At 37.2% G+C, this 26162-nt stretch overlaps 1 protein-coding gene across 1 annotated transcript in view; it reads right to left on the bottom strand.

The window, feature by feature from the left end:
* FOXP1 (forkhead box P1) overlaps nt 1–26162 on the bottom strand; it is a 226593-nt gene that overhangs the window by 12058 nt on the left and 188373 nt on the right. The window contains exons 8-13 of the mRNA XM_004675975.2: nt 25983–26070; nt 14680–14763; nt 4744–4945; nt 4561–4640; nt 3856–3957; nt 352–473 (exon numbers count right to left, since the gene is read on the bottom strand). Coding sequence (XP_004676032.1) covers nt 352–473; nt 3856–3957; nt 4561–4640; nt 4744–4945; nt 14680–14763; nt 25983–26070 — 678 coding nt within the window. The remainder of the gene's footprint in view (nt 1–351; nt 474–3855; nt 3958–4560; nt 4641–4743; nt 4946–14679; nt 14764–25982; nt 26071–26162) is intronic.

The following is a 26162-nucleotide window of genomic DNA, read 5'->3' as shown; positions in this document are numbered from 1 at the left end:
GAAGTGGCAACAAAAGGAGACGGGGTTGGGGGCAGAAAAGACATCCAATACAGGGAACAGGAAAAAGAAAATAAAATGCAATAAGCATAAGCAAATGGTTTGTGAGGGTTAATATGCATTGCCACCTAAAAGCTACTAGCATGTGATGCAACAAAGACCAGCAAGCAGGGCAGGGGGACTGGTGGGTATACAAAACAGGAGGGATGAAATGCTTTTTTGCTTCCCTTAACTGCGAGCGACAACGTGAAACCAGTTCTTTGGTCTAACACCATCTAGCAGCCAAAAGCCTCTACGTTATACTTGTTAGCACAATCCAAGCTAGGCTAAGAAGTTCAAACATGGTGGACGTACCCACTGATCTTTTGTGGCCTTCGTTTTTGGAATTCTACTTCATCCACTGTCCATACTGCCCCTTTAACGTTTTCTACTCGCACAAAACACTTGTGAAGACTAAGATTATGACGCACTGCATTCTGCAGCAAGTATAAAAGAGAAAACATTTACATTTTCTATAAGAAAAGACTCCAAAAACAGCAGTAAATTCAGCCTAACAGTCCCCGTTATAAAACCATACCCAAGACCTAGAGCTACCGCCCCCTTGAATGATCTTCTTGTGGTTAAGGGTGCCTTTTCCAGAAGCAAAATTTTAAAAACCATATAGTAAGTTAATTGTATTTCAACATTTGAGTCTCGTCTCTGGTAACAGATAACCAGGAGAAATGTATGTTTATAATACAGAGAAGCCCATAATAGGTTTCACAGTAAAAATTGGAAAATACTGTCAGTATGATTTCGAAATAAGGAAACACGTAAAGCAGAAAACTGTCCCATGGCAACCCACTTGTCTATAACACAGGGTAGTTTTTTTTAATAACCATAAAAGAGGAAGACTCAATTCATATTGTTAACTACAGTTTTGCTCATTTTCTTTTTGTTCTTTAATTAAGAAGATTTCTATATTGGAAAAATCCATTGAGAGAATCACCACTGTAGCTGATCAATATCCATCATCAGGCTGTCTTTCTTACCTTTCCAAATACATATAAAAGTTACAAGTAACCTTAAATTAACTGAGAAAATGACAAAGGAACACATGACCAGGAACTTTCAATGGAAAAAATGGTAGCATTCCTGCAGCTCATAGATTATACAGACACATGTTTCTCATGATTAAAATGTTACTTCTGGTTGTCTCTCTAAATTGAGATCCTTAACATCTCTTAACCTATTTTAAAAAGGAGGATCTCAACTGAGGGTGAAGAACTTTTGACATCCCTTTTCCTTTGAATTTCAGGAAATCTACAACCCTAACTGCGTACAATTAGGAAGCATCACTTTGTTTCTCTAGCCATGCTGGCTGAACTGACAGATTTCAAAATTAGACTAATGGATATTACAAAGGGACCCATGTCATTTATTCAAATTTTTTTTCTTTTAATTCCCTGCAGGAATAAATGTAGGGGGACTTCTGGGACATGAAATCTGATGTATGTACCTTGTGGGCCCGCCACCCAATTCCAATAATTTTGCTGTTGCTCAAACATTTCTGCACCCCTCCCTTCCTGCCACTTGTGATAATTCCTCTCTAAATTATCCTTAAAGGGGGTTATCTTCATACTCAGGGGGTGTTTCAAAGTTTAGACTACCACAATTGGTGACTCTGCAAGGAATCAAGCTGGATAATAATTTTTTTCTGATACAGAATATTCAGAAGAGAGGGAGACAAGTTTTATTCCATGGCATGACAAACTGTCCATGAGGATTCATGAGCTACCTTCCCAAGGAGTTCTGAGCAATGTCAGCATAATTGGGTGTAGGTACAGGGTAACCAGGTGACCATGAAAGGAACCCCCTGATTCAAATCGGTTTGATAGGTTTGAATGAAGATGAAATAAAACAAAAATCTATGAAAGCATCTTGGATGTTATAATTATATTTGGTAGTATAAATTTCTTAGCATATAAAATGTAGTCTGCATAAAGGAAAAGTATAAGGGTCTGCTGCTATCTCTTATAGCAACACTGAAGAAGTTGAAATAAATAAATAAATAAATCAAAATAACAACAACAACAAAAAGACAAAACATGTACATAGGTGTTATAACTGGGAAAGAATTCAACATTTCTCCTCATCCTAATAATTGTCTGGTGTTTAAAAATAAGTATCAAAATGTACAGAATAGAAAAGATCTAAAGAAGCCACATCTGAAGAAAGAATTGTTATAGCTCTGTCTGAACTAAATAGCCTGCAAGTAAAGATGTAAAGTCCAAACTTCAGTTTTGTTTTTGAAGACTATACATTTAACCCAGAGCAACTAGGAATCAAGTGTTTCCCAAAAAGATGAGTAAGTTCTTTCCAGTTATAACTTCAATGGGGCATTTCATCTTTTGTCTAAAATCAAGAGTACAAGTAAGGACATGTCTTCCTGAGTCATTAAGTACTTCATCCAGGATAATTTATATCAGTGGCTTCCCACCCTCACCCCCCATACACAGATGTAAGCTTAAATCATATATTCTTGACTGGCAACTATTTTTAAATTTGATCATCAGCTATTTAATAAAAGCCAATTTGAAGAAAATATCTGCTTCATATATTTTCTAAAGTTTGAAAAGAATTCATAGTTAAAGAATTTTTAATTCATAGTTAAAGTATTTTCTCTCCCAAGGCATGCTGAGAAAGAGAGAGTACATTTTGAAAGTAGGTGTTTCCTTTAATATCCAGGCATCTTAATAAAATAATTGATGGAAAAAAATAATTGATGGTTCTGTAAAGTTGATAAATTAATACTAGGTATTCATTTTTTAGTTATTTTTTGTTTGAAAATAGTTTTTTTTTTGTTAAGGTAACATCAGGTTATAACACTGTATATGATTCAGAAATTAAGATGCTATTTATCAATGCTATAACAGAGGAAATATTTTCTAGTTTTGCTTTTGTTTTCTGCCCATATAAAATAAAGGATATTGCATGGAAGATATTTGTTTCAAGTAAGGCAAGTTTTCTTTGACTCTTAAAATAAATCCCTTTTTGTATTTATAAAAATGCATGGAATAAAGATCCTAAAATATTTAAATTCTAAATGTTTTTGGATTTAGGGATTATAAAATAGTAAAAGTACTAAAAAAACAAAATGGGCCTGCCCTCTCTCATAGCAAAAATATTAGACACTAAGAAATTGAAGATGAAAAAAATCCAAAAAGTTATGAGGGCTTAATCTAATACAATGGACTCTCACACCAATTGCTGAAATGGGAATGAGTTATGTCTTGTGACCCCATACCTAATAAAGGATATCTAACATGGAGTTGTAAAATTTGACCTGTTTAATAGTAAATGATGTTACAGTGAAAGTTCCATAATTAAAAGCTACTTTCCTTCCCCAGAATAACTGTGTTTCTGATATACAATCTCTTGACATAAAAAAACACCCCAAGACTTAACATATTGTATTTTCCTCTACTAATTCCCATATACAATGCCGGTATTATACAGTTTTCCACATTATTTATATAACTAGTGAATGTGATGTCAAATTTGTCTGGCAATTTCTCTAGGTTCCTAATGGTTAAAGAATTCTGAGAGCCTCTGCAAATATTGGCGTTGGCTCAACAACTAAGGGCAGGAGGTTCTGTATAAGTCAGGGTCTATCCTCAACATTCCCTACAAGGAGAGGACTTACATCCAAATGTTAAGTCTTTGCAGTCTTGATTTTCTCAGTCAAACACTACTAGAGAGACACTCCAGTGTAACCAGACATTATAAATGTAACTTGCAACAACTGCATTTAAGGCACAACAAAATCTCTTCTGTAAAGGCAAGATTCAAGACTAAACGGCCCCAGAGAACACGTACCTTCCACGTGGCTGCATTGCGTCGGAAGTAAGCAAACATTCGTGTGAACCAGTTATAGATTTCATTTAGTGTTAGCTGCTTTTCTGGAGATTCGAGAATGGCCTATGAAGCAAAAGTAACGGAAGAAGATAATTTACGCCCAAATCCGCAGAATCATCATGATACAGTTTCTTGAAAAATATAAAATAACCATGATTCAGAGCTAAATCGTAAGAAAGGTTAAAAAATAATCTAAGATTAATGATTGTATTTAATAGTTCAATAGCAAAATTCAAAATGGAATTATCTAATTGTTTTGAGTTTTTATTTCTGTTTCCGTACAGAAATATTAATTTATTAGTCATTCATAAAGCAGAATCAAAGAGAAATGCAAAACATTTCACTAGCTGATTAAAGCTCAGTAATTATTTAGAGCTCAGATTAATTCTAGGGATCAGAGATTACTGTAGCTTGTGATAATTGACTTGCCATCTTTAAACAGGCTCATTTTCACTGTTGTGTGAAATGAATTTCCTAATAATCACATCGTATTGTAATACTTAATCAAAAGCAATTATGTTATATATTGCAGTTTTAAAAAACCTTATAGAAAAGGTTTTAGCATGCTTGCCTACTAAATGGTTTTAAAACTACTTCATCAATATAATATATCCATGGACACGTATACCTTTTGATATAATTTCACATACTGTGTTATTTACTTACCTGCCTAATTAAAGATGCATATGTAAATGGTGGTCTAACTTCTGCGTTCTTATAAAATTCTTGGTTCTGCGCAATATCTGCTAAATAAGAATCATTGTACTGTTAATGATCAATGTCAAAAAAGGGACTCATCATGAGAATTACATATTACAATTTTACATGAAGCAAAAATGGAGCATCTACCTGAAGAAATGGGCACATTGTATTTGTCTGAGTACCGCCTGCGGATGGGTCCCACCGTGTGCATGCTGCTGGTGGTGATGACGGAGGGGCCTTGGGTGACGGGAGTGATGGGGGCAGTTGGGGTCGTTGGAGTATGAGGTAAGCTCTGTGGAGAAGCCTCGGAAGCAGACTTGGAGAGTGTGACACTGGATACCAGATTCAGCTGTGAAAAAAGGACCATTCTTAGAAGGCCATCAGAAAAATACAGCAACCCAGAAAACATGCAAAACCCAAGAAGAATAATACTAGGGATCATAGCCAGTTTTGTTTAAGTATGTTTATTAATCAACTGAAATGTGAAGTGGCTTGCTCTACAAAAACAGTACGCTTAGGAGTTAGTACAGCATATCTGCTGTAACATGCACTTTTTCTTCTATTGGCACAAAGTAAGTATCGAAAATAAAAGGAGACACCTAGCCTAGCGAGGCTTGAGAAATCCTGAGTGAAAACATTTCTTTAAAGCACAACTTTACATCCCTTTCAATAGCCTACCATGATTTGCAAACCTCAAAGACTGAGATGGAGGTCTTACAGAGTATGCAAGTAAATAGCAATGATTTTGGAAACAGGTACTGGTACAGACAGATCTGAGTCTGTCTCAGCTCACCAGAACTTTCTGTAACATGCTAGAATGAGGAATTATTAATTTTTTTCTATTAAACTTACATTTGCATTTAAATAGCCATAGTTAGATGACAACATGAAGCTAGTCCATAGTAAAGCTTCACAGGTGGGAACTGAGCATCAGTGTAGCTCTGGCTAAAGAGGACGGCACTGGCCCTGTAAGTCATCATTTGGCTCTTTCTATTTGCTGGTGACACTTATCTTTGGAAACTTTATGTGTATTCTTCATTAAAGTCTATCAAATATAGGGCAGGAAGCTATTCATTTAAAAGGAATATTGCATGAGAGATCTGGGACAATAAACTTTTTGATTTTTTTTCCTTCAGGTTTTCAAATTATCAGGAATGATGTAATGAATATGGAAATGAATATTGGCAGTAGGATAGGGGGACAAGAATGAATAATATGTTATTCTTTCTTCCTTAGCCTATCTACCTGGCTTCATCTTGAAATGCTTTTCTTATTAATACTGGTAAAACAGTATTGTTGTCATAAAAATTTTAAGAATTGCTACGTTAGCTGCTCACAACCAGCCCAAATCTAGAGTAGACTGCTGAAACCAAATTTGAAAGTGCTGAACAAACTAGGTCTATTTTACCACTGCTGCTGTCCTAAGAACAAGGCATTATTTGCAGAAGATATTAAAAGTGAGACTCCTCTGAGATCATTATCAAAGAACATATTAAAAGAGAGTTACAATTTATTGAAAAGATTCAACCTTATTCATACACCAAGAGAAACTTCTCCATCTAATATGTTTAGGGTAGTTCCATAAAAAAGCAACACATAGGAAGAATAAAAAGACACATCATTGGGGAACTCTAATAGAAACATGTAAATGATACTGAAAACTCAAAAGTTGGGCTGGACACTTGTAGTTGTGCTTTTTTTCTTATTTTGCGGCTTGGGATGTTGACTCAGCAAAACAAACAACAACCCCAATGCCTGAGATGAGCAAGCTAAGGAGATGGCAGTGCCCAGACAGATCCCCTGCCAAACTGGGAAGATGCTCTGTGCTGCTTTTTTATTAGTTCTGGAAACTACTTCATCACACATTTGCAAAGTAAGCATTAGGAGCTCACAGTAACTGCCATGTGATGGAGCAGAGCTGAAAACCAAAGGGGGAAGATTGGGGCACATCTTTGTTGCCTTGGGCCTTTATCACAGACCAATATAGAGACAATGTGTATAAGCATCAGTCCAAGCAAAGAGTTAAGGAAATTGATGTGTGAGAGGTTAAAGTTCATAAATAGATTCAGGTACTGTTAAGGCTAAGAATGTTAGAACATTGTGGAAAGTCATGGATAACATTTACAAAACTCATATTGCAAACCACCTGCCACTGTCCTGTTTAACTGAATTCTCAGACCATCACTAATACTTGAGACATTATTTCCCATTATTTTACAAATAAGCAAACTGAGGCACATGAAAACTGGGCCTAAATACAAAGACTGTGTGACTTTAGAACCCTTTTATAATCATCTTCTTATGCTCAGTTAAAAGGAAGAATGAACAGTAACCAAAACACTAACCAGTGTCACTTTCCTATATACTCAATTTTGGAAAATATTCAGTGACTAAACTTTTATCTCTGCTAAAAATGGCATTCAGTACATATTATCAAGTAAATATTCAGCACATATTATCAAGCACATTCTTTAAGTGGTCAAAACAAGAATGAAAATTGCTGCCCTTGAAGAGCTTACCACCAAATCCAGAAAATGGTCAAGGAAAATGTACACTAATTTTCATAAACTATTTGAATTTCGTAATTTATTTAATTTTCATGAATTATAATTTTCAAAATTATTTGCATCAGCAAATAATTTTGAGAACTCCAGTATTTCACCTCTTTATCCAGTTTATAAACATTATCCTGAACACTGGTTTTCTTAAACAAAAACAAACAAAAAAATAGTCAAATAATATCTAAATCTAAATTATAATATACATATAATCCAATCTTAAGAAAAAGGCCAGTTTTGTGCAGAAGATCATTGATTCTCCAAGTTATAGTTTAATTACCAAAAGTGAAAACTTATGTAAACCATTAGCAAGGCAAACCCATCACTGTAGGTGCTCACCAACTAGAAGACAAGTGACATGGTATAATGTCATAAAATGTAGGATAAGCTGATTTTTATAGATTTTACAAATGTGTTAACATTTGAAATGTTCCTACCAAAAAAGCAACAGTGAAAAATAAAATCCCTCCAGGTTAGCACCAGCCATGAAGAAAGAAATGCAGAGTTTTCTGGAAGCTTTTGAACATCAGTTGCAAGTGGAAATAAACTCTAAACCAGGAGAGAGCAGAGAGGGGGCCTTACCAGGCTTGACAAATGACACTGTGATTCACACCCACTGCTGGGCTGTCTCTAATAAGCCACAGAGGAAGCAGCCAATCTCAGCTAATTACCAGATAAAAATGTATTGTAAGGACTCTAATTAGGAAACGAGAATGGAGGTGATCTAATGATTAAATGCAGCATTCGAGTGACCCCACCATCAATGTGCAGTGGTGCAAGATGTCAGTGGAATATTTTGTAGAAACAGTAATTTTATTTCGAGGAGGGGAGGCAGTAATATTTGTAATGATGGCTATGAGGTAAACTAATTAAAAGACAGTTCCTAGAGGAAGAGGGTGTCTGAGAGCAGCTGTGGCCATTCCAAAACCAAGTGCCAAGTCTCAATAGAGGAACTGCAGTCAAGTGGAAAATTTCTGCCTGACCTCTGCCCTTGCTATTAATTTGCAGAAAAACTAATGACACATATACATATTCCCACAAAATTGTTCTAATTGCTAATTTGCCAAAGGAGCCCAGATTCCAAATTAAACATGACTGTAGACTGTGAGGGAAAGAAGAACAAAAAGCTGTAAACTCCAAACAGTGTGCTTTGCCTCGAGAAATCATTTGAAGGCTGAACCAACAAGTTAATGAAATGTCAACCTTGTCAACTGCTATAGAAGTTTCTTAACTTTTAAACTTTGGTTTCATGTCACATGCTTGTCTTTAGGAGCTGCCATTTTGGGTGGAAGGTAGTCATGAGGGAGAGAGAAGATGGAGCATGAAGGAGGCTAAACAGGCTCTGTGTTCAAACCAAACCCTCTTTTCTAATTAAGGTCTCTGAGAAAACAGGAGCCCCCCCCACCCCCAAATAAATTAATTACAGACTTAGAACAGAAGAGCACACTGGGAATGGTGTAGACTTTCTGTAATCTTGAAATAGTCATCTTAATTGTAAACTATTAAATCTTTAACACACTCATCAATTAGAAATGAAAGCATATGTTTTTCTTGTTTCTGATTGTAATTAAGTTTTTTTTTTTTTTTTGGTAATTAAGTTTTAAATGATAATTTTTTTTTCCTGGACATGGAGCAGGAAGGGATTGGTCTGGGAGGGTTTCTTTTCCTATTTTCCTTATTGTGCTCATTTTCTATTTAAAAAGAAGTTGCTATGTTTAGAAAAACTAGTTACTCTGATATTTTACATGGCAAGTTTCTATCATGTGATGATTTCAACAAAGATAATCACTTTGAAACTCTGGCCAAAAGTTACATTCTTATGTCACTGAAAACTGCTGTAGGGTTTTATTTTTTCATGCTCTCAACCATCCTTTCCCTCGTCCCCCAATTCAGTTCCAGGACTATTCTGGAAATCTTACCCATCCAAATTATTGGAAGTGTATCAGCTATCTAACATTCTGGTTAGTCCTTTTAAAAGATTAATCTTTACTTTTTAAACAGTAACCTCCTCTCTCTCTTGAAGATGATGAGTCACTCACATTTTTAAAAAATAAACAAACCGCTGACGTAAACCCCAGACAGAAACAGACTTGTCGTAAGTATTCCCATAAGAACTCATTTTTATTTTTGTTTGTGCTCTTGCCTCACATGAAAACAGATTCTGAGAACAAAAGGCTAGCCTGAAACCAAAACACCAAGGGACACAGCTGCTTAGTAGGGACTTTCAGGCTCACAGAACTCGTTTTTCTGCTGTTGGTTTTACTGGCCTGAGCGGGCTCAAATCCTGCTTTAACTGCCCGGCGTTTCTAGACATGAATCACTTGCCTTTGGAGACTAGCTGGCTCTTCTGAGGCTGATGGGATGCTAGGTGGACATGGGGAGACTCAAGGGGCCTTTGCAAGCTTCCCTTTCTCTTTTAGCCTGGGCCCTGCTACTGGGTGAGGGCATGGTGCGGGCCGAGGCCAATGACCAGAAGGTGGTGAGACTGTCAATGACACCAAAAACAAAACAAAACTGGTCTTGAGTAGAGGAGGGGGACTTTGTGAGTAACAGCCTCTGTGTTATGCCTGAGCTCCCTTTTTATGGCTGCCTGATATTATTTCTCTGAGTCTAAAGCAAGGATCAGTCATTTCTTCCAGAGTTAAAAGACCCCTTTCTCAGAGGGAAGCACTTTGTTTTTACAGTAGCTGAAAACTATTTCTTAATAGTACTAATTGCTATGGTTGGAATATGCGTACAAAAGAAAAATCTAATACTGTAGTTCACTTTAAATATCCCAGTTCCTGTGTTTTATAACATTTTCATAAAGAAGGATATATACTACCTACACTATAATTACTTGCCCACCAAATCTGAAGGAATGTGGTTTCTCCAGGATCAGTTGTTCTCTGGCGTGTAAGAATCCCCTAAAGCAAAACGTACCTCTCATGTACTAGGTATTATAAAATATGATTTACAGTAGTGTCCTGATATGGTAGTGAAAAGTAAAAAAAAAAAAATCCTTAGCAACTTAATAAACTCATAACAAAACATGCTTCTTTTTGTTGTTGTTATTGTTTTGTCCTCTGAGTTACAACCTCCCTCCAAGGAAATATCTCAGCAAATTCTCCATGGAGCAAGTATGTAGACAACAAGCCCCAAGCAACACAATTTGGTGTTTACTTTGAGAATGTTACTGGGTTTGAAACAAAAAAAAAGATCAGTCATTCTCATTAGGACAGTTTACCACTGTTTGATTGTTTTGCTCTTATTTTTCTTAACATGGAAGAGAAGACTCCTTGAAAGTCCCAATTGTGAAGACTGGCCATTCTACATATATGTCAAGAAAGGGTTTTTGCACTGTACGTAGCCAACTGCCAAGATATACAGTCGGTTGGGTAAACTTTTATATCTCTTCCACAGAGTGCCCAGCCTTAGTAAAATTAAAAACTACTTCTAAATAATATGAAATAGGAATGTTTACCTAAACTGACTCTGCTCTTTATTTCTTCCACACGGATCCTCATTCCACACCTTCTCCCAACTTCTGCTTTCCTCAGACACAGACCAATGCATGCCTTAGCACAAGGAGAGCTTCGTGGACCATGCTGACTTCTTGCCACTTCTCCCTATTTATCGTTTAGTCTCCATCTTGGACATTACTTCCCCCACAAATTTTCCGCAGCCCCACCATCCTCGGTTACTTGTCCTACTCACACATAGCTTGATCCATTCAGCAAATGAGTGAGTGAGAGGGAGAGAGTATGTACGTTTTAACACTTCAGTTTTGTCCCTCAAGCCTCCAAACAACCTTAGTGGCAGGAAAGGTTCTGTCATGTTTTACTACCTTATGTTTTTATGTGGCATGCTCAATAAATATTTGTTGAGGCAACAGATTTCAAATTCAAGAATTCCCTTTATAGGAACAACCTGCAGTTTGCATCTTGTGTGCAATTCTTTGTTGGGTATAATTTTTTTTCAGTTTAGAAGATTTTACAGTGAGGAGGAGGAGGAGATGCTACTGGAAGTGTCCAGGGAACAGGAAAACGGAAATCATATTCCAGTTTACCTAGAACCTTTCCAGTGTGGACTGGCCACAGAGCCACCTCTAAAATCTCAGGGACTGTCCTGAGAGGAGCATATCCTCGAACTATATTAATCTGAAGATGAATTCACAACAGAATCCAGAAAACGTGTCTCTGAGCTGATGTAAGAACAACCCATGAAGGTTTTGGCAGTTACTCTGATGCAATGAAATGGGGACTGGCTGGATGATTGGATACAACAAATGACACTTACCACCCAAATGGCATTTAGTGAAAAGCAATGTTTACAGTAAAGCATTCTATCACTTAGTGACTAAGAATTTTAAAATAAACATGAAGTTCCTTTTAAACAGAAATGGAAAAAAGAACAAACTTCATAAACTTACTGGCAAGACTGTAACATGAAAGTCCCCATCTATGGTTAGATTTGAATCCCACTGACTGCTTATTTCAAATGAAATATTCTAGAAGGGCACTTGTTTGAACACCTGCCATGCATTCCATCAGTTAAGGTGGAATAAATCAATTACTGGCACAAGGGGATCCTTTGCACATCAGAACTGATGACCAGAAAGCTCTGAATCCCAAAAGGTGAAAGAAGAATAGGAGTTGGCTATCTGTCTATGCCTCCCCCCACCTCTTTTTTTCTTTTGGCAAGGAAGTAAAAATTTATGCAAAACATTACACGTCTATCTTTTATAATTAATTTCCCAATGCCTCACCTATACATATTTTAATAATTCCTGATTTATAAGATGGTATCTATAATAAAATTTTCTATTTTCCAACAAATGAAAAGAAGGCAGGTTCACTCCGGCAACAGAGTGTCACACAATATCTGCTTGTCAGGCACCAATTTTTACTTCTTACATGTAAGTTAAAGGATAAGGAATTTATAATGCTGCCTGTGAAGGGAACCACTTTTCATACACAAATGTGATCTTTTTTTTTTTTTCTCCAAAGGGTAATACAACAGTACATTTACATAAACTAATCCAAACAATCTATGTATTTGACAATGGCAAACCTCACACAGACGGCCTATTGTTGGTTTACATCTTGGAGTTCTTTATATTGGCTTGTAGCGCTGCTCTGGCTGTCAAAGGTTTGACTTGGACTCTAAATAAATGGTTATAGAAGTGCTGTGCAGCGATATTGGACTTCTTTGCAAAAGAAAACCTGCTGTGTATGAATTCAAAAGCTATTAATTTTTCAGTCAAAAATATTCGTGCCTATTTCTTTTAATAAAGAAATACTGTGCTGAGCTACTAAGAGATAATGTTGACTAGTGGTAGAGAATTTTCAATAGAGCAGTTAAAAATAAATTTAGTAGGAGGTCCCCTTCAAAGTTATAATTTTCTAGAATGTAAAACATTTTCTTAAATACTAATCAAGACAAGCCTTCCTTCTCTGCATTTCCCCCATGACTGCTGTTCCCTGTTTATTGGCTGCTTGACACTGGAGCTCATGGAGATCTCCAGTGACCCCTTTGTAATCTATGGAGGCTTAGCACATGGCAATCCTCACTGACACGCAGCTCCATCCCATCCCTGAGATTGCGTCTGTGATTCCTTGTCTACTTTTATCCGCCCTCCTCCCCCACCCCAGGAGTCCCATGAACCAAAATGAGTCCATTCCTACCATGCTGAGTCCAGAGATTATTCTATCATTGTATTTAATCTATGGAGGAAACAGGAAATAATCTCATTCTTTTCCCTTGTTGCCAGGTATAAAGATTCAAACACTTCATCCTGGGCAACCATTTTCCTGGAACCTGCAAACTAAAGTCACCTGAAGACATTCAGGGAATTTTGCAGTGATTGATCCCCTTAGCAATAGGCTATGTCCATTGAAAACCAGCTGAATCATTTCAGGGTCTTATTAATTTGCTTAGCTGGGCTCATAATATTGCTAAAATCCTGCTTGAAAAGAGGGGCTGCTAGGACAAGGGGTTGATAGGAAAAGTACCAAATGTCCTGTTGTGGTTTTATTCCTTTCTTTTTGGTAGCCTACACAGACAGTCCTACAGTCATTTACTGCAAAACACATGGAAACTAAGGACTCTTTCCTAGTAAAAATGGATACGCGAAGTGTTTAATGATTTTATGTCCTATATCTCAGTAATGTGTTCTGTTTCAGACATTAATTTTGTCTGCCAACTGCATCTTGGCAGGCTACCATATTTGCTAGGTTAATAGTCTGACTCCGCTTTATTTCTATCGCCATAAATCATACATATATGGGTGTATGTTTGCTTTATTTATAGAAAAAAATCAGTCAAAACAGATAAACCAATACTTTGCCATTATGCTGCATCATTGCATATTGATTAAAATTGCTGGTACTAACTATAGATTGTCAACGCTCAATTAATTTTCACACAGTGACTCCAAGCAAAATCAAATAAAGGCAGTGTACCTTTAAATTTTACAAATCTTAAAATCAAGAGGCAAAGCACTCTCTCCATTTTGAATAATCAGTTGATGCTATCAGAAGATTTTTAGAAATATATGAGAGCTACAACTGTCAAAGTGATTAATTTATAACAAGTAATGAGGGCCAAGATAGGATTTAGGGTCTGGATACCATTCTTCTGTTTTGATATTAACTACCTTGTGCTTGGGTGATACCCTTGAAGGTCAAGTAAAAGGGGGAAAAAGCAAGAAATACAAGATTCCTAGAAGTTAGATAGAGTTCCAGTACACCACATTTGATTTCCTAACTGTAAAATACTGACTTTCACTTCAAAGTCTTTAGTAATATTAGAGGCTCTCCATAATGTAGCTTCTGGCTATTCTGACAATATGCCCCCAATATCCACAAGTAGAATTTTCCTATTTGACATGATTTTTTGACTCAAGGAATGTCCATTTTATTGCCATTTATAAATCAATAATAACAGTTATTCTAGACACACACACACACACACACACACACACACACAAATGACCTACCAAATCCAAATTAAAGTAAATAAAAACATTCTGCTTTCGGATAGATGGCAAAACCTATAATTCCTATTTCTTTTCTCTGTTGTACTTCGACTGGGGTATCCCTAAATCCTTTTCTCCATAAATCAGTCTTTCAGTTTACCCAGGCTGAAGTGCCTTTTTTTCTTGCCTTTCTGATCTGGTTGTCTTCTGTCTGTGTTTCCACAATTCAGAAAGTTGTTTTTGTTTTTTTGGTTATGTTTTAAGTGTTCATTGTGCACTCAAAGTATTTCAATACCTTGGTTTAGCATCAATCAATCTGTCTTGAAGAAGAACTAGTGGTTTGGGCTTCATAACCAAGACCATGTCTGAAACATCTTCCATCTCCCTGAATGCCTACCACCATGCCCTCTTCATAAAGGGTTAACTAGAAACACTTGAAACATACCCCCAAACATTCTATCACATCCATACTCAAATCTGTCAACTGTCCTCTTTCCTATTTTGGGAAGCGGAAGCAGGGAGCAAATTCTTTAGGGTTGTTCCCTCCATGAGTAGCTCATTACTTACGGGCTGAGGGGCGGCTTTGGGCTCTGTAGACTTCACATGCAGGTGAGTCATCATGGCTTGCAGTCGTTCTTTGTCTTTTGCAAGCTAGTAGGGAGAAAACGCTTGTTAGTTCTTTGAATACAGATGTGTGACTATTTTAACATCCAGAATGATACTTATTCCAAATTAAACTATGGCACCATCGTACATGACAAAATCATTTTCATTGCTTAATTGTTTTGAAATCCATATGACCACTGCCAAAGTCTAAGTAACTGGAGATGCCAGTGTAAGATTTCTCAACACAAGATGCATTAGCATTTAAGTGGGAAGTTCTAGACCTGCTGGCACCAACAAGTCCCGTGTAACACAGACAGCTAAAAGACAAAAACGTGAATCATGCCTATTAACCAACCTTATTCATGAGGAGGCCAAAGGAAAATGAGCTAGGTAGCTCAAACTCATAAATTCATCTGTTGTGGTTGTGGAAAAACTCCTAGACTTCATCTTTCTTAAGAGGTAGGCAGAGACTAAGATGGTGCCGGCAAGCACCATTAGCTGGACAGGCTCAGGGCCATGAGGGTGACAGGTTCCCATCTTTCATGAATATAGAAAAAACTTATTCATTGAATATGAAATTATCAGTCTTATTTTAACAAAAATGTAAATCTCCTTAATCTATAAAAATTACCTTCTAAAGCCATAGATGCTTCTAACTGGATGTCACAGTAGACACTCAAATACTACTTTTGGGGTGCTATTTGATTATGCTTCCTTTGGATGGTTTAAGTTGACAATTTTGGGTAGTTCAAGAAATGGGGCATAGGGGAGTTGGAATAATTTCCTCTGTAAAAGAAGAGAGAAAGTATTTCCAAAAGATAAGGGTATAATTTAGCTGAAGAATTTTTCAGAAACATGTAGAAGAGTGGCAGGAGGGAGAAAAGAAGCTGTCTTAGTCCAGTCATGTTGTAGGCTAGTTCTCCAAAATAATGCCTTAGGATCAGGCAGGATTCATCCCTTCTGTCATCTGATTAACCTTAACTCTTTTTAGATATCATTTTTTTTCTTGTAATTCCACTTCAAAATAAAAATCATATAAGACTCATATTTTAAAATAAAGGTGTTTCTAAAGGTGTTTCAGGAACTGGGGGGGAGGCAGAGGAATGGGACAGGGTGCAGAAATACACAAGAAAAAGCTCTGACTGGATGACTCAGTCTCCAGCCATATCACATTTGCTTTTTTTTTTTTTCTCCTTTTTATTCCCTTGCGGTTCAGGGAGGAATAAATTAAGAAGAAAAAACGTCTTACAGTGTTAGCATTTATCTTTCAACAAACAGGAAATGAAAATGATACCATATTAGGAGCCACTTTATGTTATCCATCCTCTGTTTTTTAGTAAGCTATTGAACAGCCAAACTAAAAGATGCTCTGAACACGTAATGCTTAAGGAATTTAGTTTTCCAAAGTGATTCAGTTTGAATAATTAAATGTTAGCAAAGGCATTTTTCTATAGTTATTATTTTTTTTATGGTAGTCTTCTAAGATTTTAGGTGCTAAAGCTAAAATATTCTCAGATTAAAAAAAAAAAGAAGAAGTTTTGTTTTAAAATTATCACGGGGCCTGTATGTCATTCTTTTTAAAACCCAGAAGTAGTCTGCCATACTGAACATTACAAATTAAAGGGTGAGAAGTGACATTTACTGAAGAGTCTGATGAATATTAATTGTGACTTAATTTGGGGGTAAACAATGTTGATGTAGCAATTACAAAGACTAAGTAGAAGCAACTCCAATCCTGCAGCATCAAAAGGAGTAACTACCTCTACTTCCATCTCAATATCTATGGAGCTGGCCGTTCACTGGCCACGGGCAGTAAGGCCATAGTGTGCCCACACGCCTGGAGTTTGGATATACCAGCCCCACCAATAATTTTTCCATGAGAATATTCAGAATTCATCATCTAGTTTGAGAATACACAGATATCTTATTTTGCCTTAATCTAAACTCTATCATTTTAGTTCTGCTTTACTATAAAATTGATGGGCAAGGTTGCAGAAGAAGGCAAACACCCATTTTTGTTTCTGTTTGACTGGTGCAAACTAGCATGCAATATATTCTTGGTTGCTTTTAAAATTTTTACTATTAATTAAAAGCTCTTAATTCTAACAGTTTTAACAATTTTTTAAAAACCTCCCAAATGCACTTTTTGTTTTCTTAGGCAAAAAGGCTAGATATTCACACCTATTGAAACCACATCCTCTCTCAGCACATCGGCTGTCTTGCATTCATAATATTCACTGGCCCTTCAAAAAGCTTTCAGATTCTTTATTGCTTTTTATTCCATGAGCTCACCATCCCCATCAATTGTCACAGCATCCTTTCATTATTGTAATAAAGAATACAAACATTCAATATTAGCAAGTATATTCCAGCATCCCTCATAAACTGAATCCCATGAAAAGCAAAGAGGAGGATGAGAAATACAGACCAAAGGGCAACTGAAAATTTGGTTTGCAATTAAAAACATCTTTTTGTGGTGACCTTAACAGTAAATTAATCTCTAAAGCTTTCCTGATGGCTACAGGAGGAGGACCTGGCAGAAAAAAGAATGGTAACAGGCCACACATGGGGGGGGGCTGTTAGTGCAGGGTTTGTTTAAATTAGTTAGTTTGTTCACTGATTTTGTAGATTTAAGGATGTGGCATCACAGTCAAAGTCTGCTGAGTTCAAATTCTGGCTCTGCAACTCTGAATGCATGATGGAACCTTTTGAAGTATTTAATTTCTCCCTCTAAATATGGAAAGACAATCTCTGAACTTTGAAGGGTTGTTTTGAGGATTAGACAAATTTCTGCACATAAAAAGCTCAGTTAACAGACAGTCTAGTGCTTCATGAATGCTCAAAAAATATCTAATTTTTTTTAAAGGACAGTTGAATCAGTCTAGTCTATTTAGATTTCTACTGGCTACATCTATATTTGGAATCTGGATCAACATAACAGGAGTTCAATTTTGTGTTTGGGCTAACTAGGGAGAGAATTTTAATGTTTTAAAGAATGGAACAGAAAAAGCACAGGAAAGATGAAGCCCATTTCTTGTGGATTTATCTCCTTGGTTCTCACTGTATCTTCCCCTCATTCTAAGCAAATGCACTTCCCCCTTGGCTGATACAGGTCATCCCCTCTTCTATTAGCCATGCCCTCAAATTACGTTTTAGATAGTCCCGTCTGTGCAATACCGGAACATGTATATTACTCCAGCCCCACTGATATCTGCCGAAGGCTAGGAGCGTCATTCAACATCTTCAAAAGATAAAAACTGAGAAGATTAAACTCCTTCTTTTAGCAGAGAAAAGGGAACATGGTTTAGGGTTCATTTAACATAATCATCTTGTATGTTGTCAGGAGGCCTAATCATTTTAAGCCCAATTTGGCTGTTCTCACTTGTGAGAAGCAAAATTCTTCTGCCATAAATGAAGGACTTGGAATGTGTAAGAATGCTACAATTATTGAAGACAGGTGAGAAGAAGAGACCAAATCACTCATTTGACTTTATGGAAGCGATGATTTTGTGACTGCTTCAAGTCCTCCCGTCCTGTTTTCAGATTTTATGGTTGGGCAAACAGGTTTTCAGGGTGCTCTTACCTGAGGTCATGGAACTAGGGTGGGGCAGAACTAAAAGCAGAATCCTGGGACTATGATGCCTGGTCTGATTTGCCCACACTGGAGTGATCCTGAGAATCACCTAGGACACTAATAACACAGGTCTTTGCCTCTTTTGACCCCCTGAACTGTACTACTAAAGCAGAACTGCCACAGAAGGGGTGGGGAGGGGCGTGGCACCCAATTTATGAGTAGGCAAGTCTGTCTAACTCCCATACAATGAAAAGCCCCAATTTACTTCACTAAGATCTCACCAAAACTTGCTAAGCCCAACACTCCAAGGGAGGGAGCAGGGTGGTTTTAATAAAGACCCAAGTTTCATGAGGTAGGTTTGGCAGACACTACTCTCTTCCATGGACGGAGTATGCCTTAAACAGTAGCTGTCTAGGTTTCCTCAGAAGTTTTGTATACAATGACGATCCAAGTAGAACTGGGTGAAGCATAGTGTATCTAGTTACACAGGTCTCTATCTATGATCAAAAGAAGAAAAACAAAAGAGAAAAAAAAGGCAGTGTCTGGAAGGAGTAGAAATGCAATTTTTTAATCATACTGAATATTTACCAAATAGCTATTTTCAATGCTCCCTATCAAACTCTGGTTTGTTCCCATGCCTTCAAAACTTGGCACCAATGAAAACTTGTAAACAATTTCTTGAACACGAGCAACGGCTTTCAGAAGGTATGCAACCTATGGCTCATTTCATCCCAATTGAAGAATTTCCCTACTTTCATTGTATTCTGTCACCATCTTAACATTCCTTACATGTTGTTATTAAAGACTCTCTTGACATTTAAAGCAGACACACACTAATACTCAGTCATAGTCTAGGAATTCTAATGCTCCCAGAGTTAAACAGGATTTTAAATTACAAAAACTAAGTGTTGTGGTTTTCAAGGAAGGACATAGAAGTGAGAAACCCAGAGACTCTCTTCTTTTCCTTGGCTCCAATCTCAAAGCAGTGGCAACATGAAGCTTTGATGCTACTGGGACACTGAGCTCACTCAGGGAGAGTCACAGGGCTCTGTGAGGACACTGCTATGAGCAACTGTCCCGAGTACTGCTTTGGTGGGGGTAGAAAGGTTCAAAGGGGTCACGTCGCAGATGACGTATTTGTGAAAGTGGGCGCCTGGTATGATTACTAACAGCACTAGATTGCTGGGGGTGATCACACAGAATGTGCCTGCAGTCACTCATTTGGGTTAGGCTGACATCTCCCTCTGCTATCAAAACTCTTCCGCTTTTCTTTCAGCTGACACTTTCTCAGAGCTTGTATTTCCTGGGTACGGATGGTCTAGAAAACATCAGCATGACCCCAGCATTGCTGAGTTTCAGACTTGAGGTTGAGAAGGGTGGGGTGCCATGAGCCATGTGCTAAGGCCAAGGATAGGAAATGCCTTTGTAGGTCATGAAACCCCATTTGGCTATGACGACCCCTCAGTAAAAACTGTCAGGCTGCACCATGCAATAAAAGAAGCATGAAGCTACAAAGGCTGGGTTGCAATCCTGGACTTTGTTCATTTTTTGCCTTTGGCTTTGAACAAGGTCATTAGACAAGTTTTTAAACTGCGGTTTCCTCATCTGTAAGGACAGGACCAGAGAAAATGACTTCTTTGACTCTAAGAGGCCAATGACTTTTAACATCACTATAGATTTCGTAATACCTTTTCTCAGAATAAGAAGTATTATATTAAATATGTTCATTAAATGTGAGATATATACCGATTTATTTTCCCTTAAAAAATGACTTTAAAAAAATGACTTTTATTCACAGAAGGGTTGTGAAGATTCAATGAAACTGAGGCTAGGAAGCACATCAAGGATGGAGCCTTGGCATACAGTACAAGTACAATAAAGACCCTTTCAAATGGTTGTGGAGCTCCTGGAGGAAATAACTGCAAGCAAAACACAGGGCCACAGTCAATGAATTCAAACTGTCAGAGTAAGAGTAGCCAACTCAGCCCCAACTGCCCCGATTTTTCCCAGTTTTGAGACTGAAAATCACGAGTCTCAGGAATTGTCCTTCCTAGGTATGAAAATTGTGAAGACTGCTCACCCTACATCTTGTTGAACAGAATGTTTACGTGAACAGCATGTTTTTCAACTACCCACCCACACCCTACAACATAGGCAAGTCTTTAAGTGACTCTCTTGGCCTATAAACTGTGCCTGGTGGTCTAGTTAAAGCTGTGCTTGCCCTAACCCCAACATGGCTACACATTCTAGGAAGGCACAGACCACCTTACTACTCTTTAGTCAGAGCTTTGAATATAATAGGTGCTTGATTAATGGTGATGGGATGGGAAAGCCATAAAAAACAAAAATAAAAGGTGCTTACTGCTCTGCACCCCCCCCCCACTCCCCGCCTCTGCCCAAGTCAAATAGATCAACCCATTACTTTGGTTGGCTCTTTTTCTCCAAGAGAAAATACTCATGTTAGAGGATCTCTAGGCTGAGGATTTTAGGCAGCCTACCCTGAGCCCTATCCCTTGACACATGCTGAGTTGTGGACATGCCCAGTCTCCAAGGATTTTATCGTCTTTCATTCAAAGCCTCCCTTCATCCACTGACAACTGAGTAAGGTCACACAGCCATAGAACAGATTAAAATCTACTTATGTGGTCAGAACAATGTAGACTCACTAAACGGTAGACCTCGGAAGACTTCTCTTCTTTGGTAAATAGAGTATTTTATCCTGCTCCAAAAGGAATCTGGATCTGGCTGCTCAGGTATCCTCTCTGATATCTTATCCACAGTTTAATGGCTGAGACAGCACATCAGCATGTCACACCTGAGTGAACCCAGGTAACTAAATTTAAGTCTGGTTGACAGTTGGTGCTCAGCTATCCAGGAAGGGTCAGGTGCTACCTTAAAACCTTGGCTCCTTGGCACTTGGTGTGGGCAATATTTACTCTCAACATATTTCTAGTTCTTAAATCTCTGCCCCTCTTCTTTCTGGGTCTGTGTACATTTCATGACCTATATAAGATGATACACATTGATCATGGGAAATTTTTCCATCCTCCAGCTCTACCTCAATTCCTTGTTTGTATTATTACCCAGAACAATCTGTCAGGAAAATCTAACAGATAAAATCTTAAAAAATATATGTTCTGAATTCAAAAATCTATGACCCAAAGGATTTCTATAGCAGCCCTCTCTCTTAATGTTAGGTGTCTATGTGTACACACTATAAGCTCACAAACATAGGATTTACATTGTCCGGCCCCCAGATAATAGCTAGGGTTAATTTCCAGCTATTTCTAATGATAAAATGTCAAAAAAATTAGAACTGTCTTCAGAATAATGAAACCCAATTTGCAATAGTCAAAAAAGACTCAGACTGCCTTTTTGATGCTTTTTCCTTTCAGTGAGACTAGTGACTGATTGGGTGTAATATGGTAAGTAAAATTTAACAAACTTTCTCTGGTAACAAACATCCACAGCTAAGAATTTTGATATCTTCTAAAAATTTTTAAAGCTGCAGCTGCATCTCACAGAGTACTTATTAGGTGGGTCTAAGACAGATCTTATCACTCCTCATCTTAATTTCTTCCTGGCTGTCTGAACTGTCATGAGAACCTTAAAGGGTTTTCCATTTGTTTCAATGTATTATTGCACAGACACCACCTACAAAGGAAACATCTAGTCCCCCTATGTCTAAAGATGAGGTTTTAAAAATGACATCTAATTCTTTAGACAGTTTTTAATTACAGAATAGAGGCAAAAGGGACCTATGTCACAGTTGAGGACTCTAAGGTTTAAGCTAGAGAGGCAGCAAAGGCACAAGGGACAGCACCCAGGAACCCTTCACTAATTTGTTCATGCCTGGTACTGATTGACTGAATTCCCTGGTGGAATCTTCTAGGGCAATTAGAAATAGTCAAAAATAGTTGAAAAGAGTAGACATGATGAACCTCTGATTAATCTATACTGTATAGCCCATTTTGTTGTTTCTGGATGGTAGGGGAGATTTTACCTTTACTTCAATACATTGATTACCATTTAGGGACTGTTCAAACGTCTTCCCTATAACAATAAAGTGGTGTGGATGTTTTTCAAAGTCAAGTTAACCAATGGTAATTTTGTGACATACTTTGAGAGACTATGGGAAATGTCTTCTTTAAGAAAAACAAAACTAGCTATTGGGTCAGTCACATACAGGGAATCTCCTCTGGACCAGATGCAGGGGTTGCTTCGGAGAGTATGGGGACCTCTGCAACGGGCAATGAGCTAGAAAGAGTAAGAATAAAACACCATTTCCAAGCATGTCTGCTGCCCCATAGGCCTCATTTCCCCAATGTCAGGTTCCATGAACACAATGGCAGTTAAGTAAATTAAAAAACATTTCCTGACATGGGTGCAACAAATGGCACAAACAAAAAAATGCTGACAGTCTGAAGTGAGTTTAGCTTTGAGTGTTACTCTAACTTGTCCCGGTCTCTCAATGTGCCAGATTTGCAGCCCAAAGAGTCTCAAGCTAGTCCTTGGGCTTCTCTTACCTCTGTTATAGAACAAAGAAATCTGGAAATCTAAAATCTGTTAACATTTTCTTGTGTAGTCTCATCTGATTAAAAATAACTAATGAATAAAATCTGTTGGATTGGCATCTGTCTGACATTGCTGCCCTGTTTTGAGCAGGTTTGTGGAATTTTCAAGAATCCATTAATTTTATGCATCACTGCCCAGTGAATAGACAGTACTACTGGGAAGTTATTTATAATCAACTTTTCCTCCTAGAATGTAAGAACCAAGAGGAAGCCCTATTACCCCTTCTTATGGTCCTACATGGCTCCAGCAAGGCTTGTGCCATAGCACAATTAGGGCCCATGTAAGGTTGCAAATAAATGAGGGAATGAATAGATGAGTCTCTCTGCCAGCTTTCCATGCCCACCAAATGGGCAGATACAGGTCATGTGAAGTTGCTACTGGCAAAATTTGACACATGTGGTGACTAAATTGGTTTTATACACCAAGGGAAGGAAGGGAGAGGCAGGAAGGGATGAGCAGGTAGCCAGGAACCTAGAAAAACAAGTGGCTAATAATGTCATACATCTCATTTTTTCTGATCCTCCAGACCAGGGGATGCTTGACAACCTTCTAGAAGGGCCAGCCTGATAGTTCATATTTTCAGCTTTGTAGGCCTCAGGGACTCTGTTTCAATTACTTAACTCTTGTGTTGTAATGCAAAAGCAGCCAGTGGTAATGCTTAATTAAGTGGGTGGGGCATGGGGCAATGCTCCAATACAAGTTTGTATTCAGACACTGATAATTGAATTTCAGATAATTTCTTCTTTTTTTCTCTATAACCACCCCCCCCACATGGCAACCATTCAAAATATAAAAGCCTTTCTTAATGGGTAAGATTTGACCTACAATGTGTGTGTATACATATATGTGTGTGTATATATATATATATATATATATAGTTTGCCCATCCTTGTTCCTGACCTGCACTATGCTATCACTTTTAACAATTCTCTCAAGCTTCAGAGATACTGAGCCCTTTAGAACATCTGTCCCATCTTCTATTTAAATCAAACTCTCAAGCAAACATATTATTAAGAACATCACAGGTAATGACCACATAATAACTTCTGGCCAGATGAGCTTTGATTTTTTTAACACAAGTTGAACAATCTGCCTTCACTTTGGTTTGGAACTGAAGGCTAAAGGGAATCTCCGAATAAATATAATCCACAACTAATCAAAGAATAAGTCTGTACTACTCCTGGGTCAATCCACCAAAAAAAAAATGACACTGAAACTACCAGGGGGTGACCACTGGATTTACTGATGGTCTTATCCCTTTCTTTCTCCTCTGTCTTTCATGGAGAGTGAGGGATAATTAACAAGAAAGACATAGTTCCCAAGTCATGAACAAAGGCCCAAGCTCAAAAATGCAGTTTGAAATCACCACCTGGGTGCAGCATGATAATTTTGGTGAAGAACTTATTTTAGGCAATCATTAAGAATTTAATTTTATCAAATAAAGAAATAAATGCACAGACACTTATCACTATAAACACAAGCACCAATACACATAAATTCAGGCTTAATAATCACAGGGTTACTTCTATAGAATCAAATTTCAATAGAAACTGCAATCTAAGTGAACTTTAGGTATAAGATAAAAAAAATACATTTTTTTATGTCAATAAACATGCTAAACTTAAGGATGCTTCCAAAGACATTAAAATTTGGGGGTATCTACAATGTTCCCTTTGTCTGTAAGAGTATTCTACTGTCCTAAATTCATATATGTAGCTTGAACGACAAAAATATTAACTAACTAAAGAAAATAAGTTTTGAGACAGTCTAACTAAAACAAATGTAATTTGTCATACAAGATGATAACTAATTAAAAAAAAAACCTTTCAATCTCGAAAAGTCACAACAAAAAGTTTAAGTGTGTTTTGGCTGATTTTTCTCTGCAACTATTTGAAGCTGTAAATGACTTAACTCAGTAAAATTCCAAATGTAATTATCTTCTGTACTTAGCCTAGGGCTCTCCATATATCTCAGCACTGCTGTCTTGCATACAAAATAGGCTTTTCCATAGCTGGTAACAATATAATGTACAACATTGTTTTAATTTAGGCTAACCTCTTGCCTACACTAAACCAGCCAGAGGAAGAAGCCACAGTGAGTCATCAAGCACTCAAAAGCATTTTGGAACTCGATTGCATAAATGGGGTTTGTAGGGTCAGGCTTTTGCAATTGTACATTTTAATAATCTCCATTTCTGACCCAATTTTTACTTTTAGAAACTAATTTTCTATTAATTATACCAAGAATGGAATTATTGTTAAAATATGAGAGTTCATCAACAAGTTACATCAGGAAGCAGAACTCATGCTAAAAATGGACACCCTGTTTCTCAAAGCTGTGCCCACAGGAAATTCTGCAGATTATATCCATTGGGCTATTTCAAATATATTTTGTAAAATCATATGCATTTTGTGTGTGTGTGTATATGTATATATAGGTATATCTATATTATATAACTATAAATAAATATATATAGTGTGTGTACATATATATGTGAATATGTGTGTGCTTGCACATAAGAATTTAAAATGTGCATAGTGAAGTCTCAATTGCTCTTAGTGACGAGAAGAGAGAGATAATGTAAAATAAAGAATAACTCCTTATATAGCTTTTATATTAACTTTGGAAAATCTGCTTGAATGTGTGTGTACTTGTCGCTCTCACTCACAATGGCTCTATCTCCGTTCATATTCATTCTCTCTTAATCTCTCTCGCCAACTTGCCTTCCTAGCTTGAGGTTAATAATATGAGCAGTGTAGGGAACTTCAAGCAAAACAGAAAATCAGAAAGTTTCAAAGGAGAAGAGAGACGGGAGAAAGTAAGAGATATGGAAAAAGCTGAAAGTGGTAACGGAGTTGGCAACATACATGTGCATAGGGTCTTGAAGTATCTGAGCAGCAGTTCCAATGAATGAACTGAAGGGGAACTTGCCCAAAGTACTAAAATTAAAATAAAGTAAAATAAAATAAAAAATTCAAAAGTGAAATAAAGGACAACATTAGACTTTGGAGCTTTTACTCAATAATGAGTACACAGGAACTCATTACAGAACACTACAGAAATCTAGAATTTGAGGAATATACTGAGGCAATATTGAAAATAAATTTGGTTTTACCTGTAGCTCTAATTGCTGTACAACCTGCATTTGTACTCTACATTGAGCTGTACTTCTATCGTCCAGCGCATGCTCACTGTTGAGATGTCTGCAACAATACATAGAAAATCATTAAGTGAAATGGAGAAACAAAAAGTAAAATATAAGTTACAGGATGTTTAAGCATAAACTAGTCAGCAG

The sequence above is a fragment of the Condylura cristata genome, unplaced genomic scaffold (assembly GCF_000260355.1).
Source record: "Condylura cristata isolate star-nosed mole 26May11 unplaced genomic scaffold, ConCri1.0 scaffold00004, whole genome shotgun sequence".
NCBI classification, from domain to species: domain Eukaryota; kingdom Metazoa; phylum Chordata; class Mammalia; order Eulipotyphla; family Talpidae; genus Condylura; species Condylura cristata.
This window is presented reverse-complemented; position numbering and strand designations above follow the sequence as displayed.